Raw genomic sequence first — 5,455 nt, forward strand, 5'->3', positions numbered from 1 at the left:
TAATTCCTCTGCTTGGTTTTCTTTCTTATTAAAATACAAGTTGTTATCATGAGTGATGTCCAACAGAGACAGGATAAGGAAAGAAGGGAGGGAGGGAGGATAAAAGGAAGAGAGGCTATTACAAGGAAGGAAAGCAAAGTGATTTCAACCTTCAAAACATTTGTCAAAATGTCCCCTGTACAGGGAGGCAAGAAGATAGGACATTAGGATAGCATAGGGGGATAACCATGGGTGAAAATAATTAATGAATATTTTATAATAACTAATGGAGAGGGTTTTGAATATTTCCAACAGAAAAACATGATAAATGTATTAGGTAATAAATATGCTGACTTTTAAGATCTGATCATACATATTTCACACACATATTGAAATATCACACTGTACCCCCAAAATATGTAAGATTACTACAGAGGGAGGAAGAAAAAGCAGGAAGAAAACAAGGAACAGGTTTTAACCTATAAAACATTTGTCAAAATCCTCCACTTTGCAGTTGCACTTGGTTTGAGCCTTCCAATTATCCAAACCCTTCATATTGTTGGATATGATGCAGCCAATCATGTTCCATAACATTCAGGGAGAATTCCTCATCTCTATCCTTCAAACATTACACCTGTTTACCTGGTTACCAAGGAGAACCACAGCAGAAGTAACATTAAGTCCTATATTTGTTGCTGCCGTTCTGAAATATCTCACTAGAAATCCATTTCAAAAACACAATAATCAGACATACAACTCTGTTATCACGTTCCCATCCCTGAGTTCTCCTTCTTGCCCCACAGCTTCCTCATGGCGATTTTCACCTCTGCATTTCTGAGTGTGTAGATGATGGGGTTCAGCATGGGGGTGATGACCGTATAGAACACAGCCACCAGCTTGTCCCCAGTGAAGGTGGATGAGGGCCGCATGTAGATGAAGATGGCAGGTCCAAAAAACAAGATGACCACCGTGATGTGAGAGGCACAGGTGGAGAGGGCTTTGCGCCTCCCCTCTGCAGAGCAGTTCCTCAGGCTGGTCAGGATGATGACGTAGGAGGACACCAAGATGGTGAGGGAGAAGAGGGAGATTAATCCACTGTTGGCCAACACAACAATCCCCTCCACAAAGGTGTCCTTGCAGGCCAGCTTGAATAAGGGACGGAGGTCACAGAAGTAGTGGTCAATCACATTGGGACCACAGAAGGGCAGTTGGATGGTGTTGAGGACCTGAATTATGGAGTGAATGAAGCCCCCCAGCCAGGAACCAGCCACCAGCGTGTGACACAACTGACGACTCATAATGTTCATGTAATGAAGAGGTTTACAGATGGCCACATAGCGGTCATAGGCCATCACTACAAGCAGGAGGATCTCAGTAACCGCAAAGAAATGGAAGAAGAAGATCTGGGCCAAACAGCCCTTGAGGGAGATGGTTTTAACCTTGGCAAGTAAGTCAGTGATGAATTTAGGGACCACAGAAGAGGAGTAACAGATCTCCACCAGGGACAGGTAGCCAAGGAAGAAGTACATGGGGGAGCACAGACTCTTACTGACACTGACTGTCACAATGATGAGGCCATTGCCCACCACAGTGGCCAGGTACACGGGGAGAAACAACACAAAGCACACTTTCTGCACCTTTGGATCCTGGAAGAGGCCAGTGATAATTAACTCAGTCACATTATTTGTACTGGCCCTGGATTCCATTTGGAAAAGATGGATCTCAGAGTCCTGTGACAAAGGAAATAGCCATAAGGACATGAGCCTCTGAACTCTATCAGACTCCATGGTTTTGGCCAATCCCACATTCATGAACTTGTCAACATATTTTGGAAACTTTGTCACCTGAGAGCTAAGTGAACAACTGGAAGTAGTGCAGGATACAGCTCACTGTCAAACAGTAGCTCAAATACAACATTCGGGCATTCACTACTTCATTGTTTTTGTCTCCAGTTTTGCCCCTCACTGGAAAACTGTCTTGTCAGCAGCAGGTCAGAATTTTTTTCTTTTTTTTTTAAATTGGTTATTTTTAGTTATACATAACATTAGGATTCATTTTGACATTATTATAAAAGCATGAAATAAAACTTGCTCTAATCTAGTCCCCAGTACTTCTCCTCTTCCTCCTCTCCTCCCTCCCTCCATTCCCTTCTCTCTACTCTACTGATCTTTCTGCTATTTACTCATAGTTTTTTTTTTTAATTAGTGTCTTGTGGATATACACGATGATAAGATTCACTGCAGTATAATATACTATGCATACTGCTATGTGTGCATAGAAAAGTTATGTTAAACTCATTCCACTGTTCTTCCCTTATCACATTCCTCCACCCTCCCCCTCAATCTCTTTCATCTACTCCACTGATCTTTCTTCTGTTTTCATGGAATCCCTCCCTCTTTCTCTCCCCACACTCCTCCCCCCCCCCCAGGATTTCTTTTAATATAATTCTCTGAACCAAAGATTGTATTAAACAACTATGACACAGCACATACCTAGGCAGCTCAGAGAGAATGGAAGGAATGGAAGGAGGCCCCACCCTCAGGAAGCTTGTGACTGTGTGATTAGAGAGCACATTTATGAGATGAGGGAAAGAAACCCTCAAGATTTTCTCTGCTTTTAAAATTACTTTGAAGTATCTCTTATTGCCCTGAATTTTCCTTCTTCCATGTGTTTCCATCCTAAAAATATATTAAACATACCCCCCAAATTCTATCATAGTGAAAATCTGAAGAAAAATACAAGGTGAAAACCTGCTGAGAGAACCCTTAGTATGGTTTCTGGCTGGAACTAGAGAAGACACAAGGATTGATCAGGGTAAAAGAAGGGACTAAGGAGGAATAGCTACATGGGAGAGGGGAGGCAGATAGGGCTTGCTTACTGGAGCAGGGGAATGGAGATAGCAAGGCACCAAAACAGCTCCAGAAGGCCACAAGGCAGTCTGGTGGCCTGAAGGACACTAGTACATCTGTGTGCCTGATGGTCACATTTTCATCGTCACCCAAGGTGACCACTGCAGCCCTTCACTCAGGGTCTACTGTGCGCTGTACTGTAAGCACTTCCACATCCTCTCCTCACTTCATTCTTCCTTATCCCTTTGAGATGGCTAAATGACAAGTGACCAAACCAAGACTCAGACAGATTTAGGATCTTGCTCAAACTCAGCCAGTGAGTGACTGAGCCAAAGCCAGGACCAGGCTATCTAGAAGATGGAGGACATGGGGTTATTACTCTGGCGCCTTAGAAAATGGCACCAAGACCCATGGCCAATACAAAGCTTTCCCAAATCCATTTATTATTCCCTGTCTGTGACTAGCACAAGCCTTGTAGGAAATTCCAAGTTACTGGTAGTGTTTCAGTTCCACCTTCTCTGGATCATCAGAGACCAGGGAGCTTTGTGGAATCAAAGTGTGAGGTTCAGGGATCTGCCTTTCTTCCCCCATCCTGTGGCCAACATTTGGACAGGGGTCCCAGCTGCAGCTGGTAGACCAAGCAGTGGCACCTGTCACTATCTGCCAGCACAGGCCACCTGATGGCACCCCTCCTGCACTGGGTCTCAGAGCAGCAACACTGTTCTCTCAGGTCCTCACACCAGAAGCCTCAAGGTCACCTCTACCTCATGCCCCTCCTCCCCCTCCATATTTACACTGTGCCACATCCACTGATTTCACCAGTCCCTCTGGCTGGCTGTCATCCTGCAACCACCATCTCCCAGCAGGACAGGAGCCCATATGAGGATGACTGCAGACCACCCCATGCTCCATCTGTCCCCAGGTGTCCATGGTGTTCATCCCCCAATCTGTTCTTCACACTAAAGTTAGAAAGTCACCCTGAGTCTCCCTCTGCTCACATTATTTGGAAATGTTCACTGTCTCCCTGAGCCTGGCAATCAGACCCAAATTCCTCCACCTGACTTTTAGAACCCTCTCCAGGACTTTACCAGCCCTCCAGTTCTCTCTTAAAATGCCAAAACTCTTACACACATGCACACATGTCATTTCTGAGTCCTTATGCTCACAAGCTTACCGGAATGGACCACATAATGAGTACTTTTCTTAAAGCATTAGAGGGATTACTACAATATATCAGATGTTTCCATGGCATCACTGTGAGAGACCACAGCTGATGACTTCCAAAACGGCAAGTGACCTGTCTTTTAGTGACGGGGAGAGTTTCAGGTTCTTGGGTCTCTGAAGGACTGAGGCAAACAAAGCCAGTACCTAGATGAATACCTTGCACTTTCCTCAGGACTGATCTAATGTGGCCCAGGGGGCAAGTGGTGCAGTTGGCAGACTATTCAGCTCTGCCAATCACGCATCACATCCTTGTGAATGGATTTCTTTAAAATAAGAAACTTCATATTTGATGTGGTTGTTGCAAGAATTAGCTCTGAAATAAAATATATAAAACATTTAACAGCATTGTCTAACAAATAGGAAGCTCTCCATAAATAGTAGCTATTATTAACTCAGACTCCTGATGTTCATTTATGTCTACTTTCTCTATCTGCCTTGCCTAGGAGAAAGACAGTTGGTAACAAATTACCTCCTCTTCCCTCCAGCACTTCCCCAGATAACACCCTCAGCTAGGATCATGAATTACAAGGTGAGCCATGGATTACAGATAAAAGCCTAGGTAGAAAAAAGGTTGGTGGACAAACTAAGTAAAACGTTATCTTTTAACATAAAGCCCCATAGATAGAAATTTGACAAGGACAAAGTCATAAGTAAGTCTGAAAGACCCATGGCCATGCACTCCAAGCCAGAGCAGGAAGCCTCCTTCCCAAGTAGTCCTGCATGGAATCCCAGAAAGAAGCCAAGGAGGAGTGGATGCTTTCTGTCTCCAGAACTTTCCCTTTAACCATCGGAAACTGAGCCTAAGGGACAGAAGTGACTCACTCCAGATTACACAGCAATTTTAAGCCTCTTACCCACTCAGTCCACCTGAGTAGGGCATTACCTACCTTCCTTGGGTAATATTCCATCTTAGAACAAGGAGTTGAACATGGAGTTTCCACCCCTTAGGTTCTGGGTAACGGTCTCTCTTTGTTGCACAGCCCCATCACTCCGATGGACAGTCAGGACTGAGGACACTGGAGGGGTGTGTCTGCAACAAGACTGAGCAAGACTCCTCCACCTGGTTTCAGGACCTGCAGTGAAGGCACCCAGTGGGCTAAACCACTTCATCTCCACCAAAGCACCAGGTGAAGTCAAAGAAATTTTAGAGCTGAAAGGAATATGTAGACCATTAATCTAATCTCTTCAGTTTACAGATGGTACAAGTAATGAACAGAGAGTTTAATAACTAACTTCTCGAAGTCACACAGCTTGACTTTGATCAGGATTCTGACAAACAAATAAATTCTGTTCCCCTGACACTGGGATTCTCTTCTAGTGATTTTGATTTTGTAGTTGGTATCGCCAATCAGCAAGTAAATCTTACTTTCATACCACAAAATTCCCTGGGTCCTGTGTTTATT

General features: G+C 44.2%; 1 protein-coding gene across 1 annotated transcript; it reads right to left on the reverse strand.

Annotated features, from left to right (window-relative positions):
• Nucleotides 1-743: 743 nt before the first annotated feature.
• On the reverse strand, nt 744-4,974 carry LOC306639804 (olfactory receptor 4B1-like; the record flags this gene model as incomplete). The annotated part of the gene is made up of 2 exons (XM_079103530.1): nt 4,940-4,974; nt 744-1,709 (listed from the first exon to the last, which is right to left on the reverse strand). Exons 1-2 carry the CDS (start codon nt 4,958-4,960, stop codon nt 744-746), a joined length of 987 nt encoding a protein of 328 aa, XP_078959656.1. The 5' UTR covers nt 4,961-4,974.
• Nucleotides 4,975-5,455: the final 481 nt, after the last annotated feature.

Source organism: Sciurus vulgaris (assembly GCF_902686455.1).
Source record: "Sciurus vulgaris genome assembly, chromosome: 11".
Classification (NCBI taxonomy): Eukaryota; Metazoa; Chordata; class Mammalia; order Rodentia; family Sciuridae; genus Sciurus; species Sciurus vulgaris.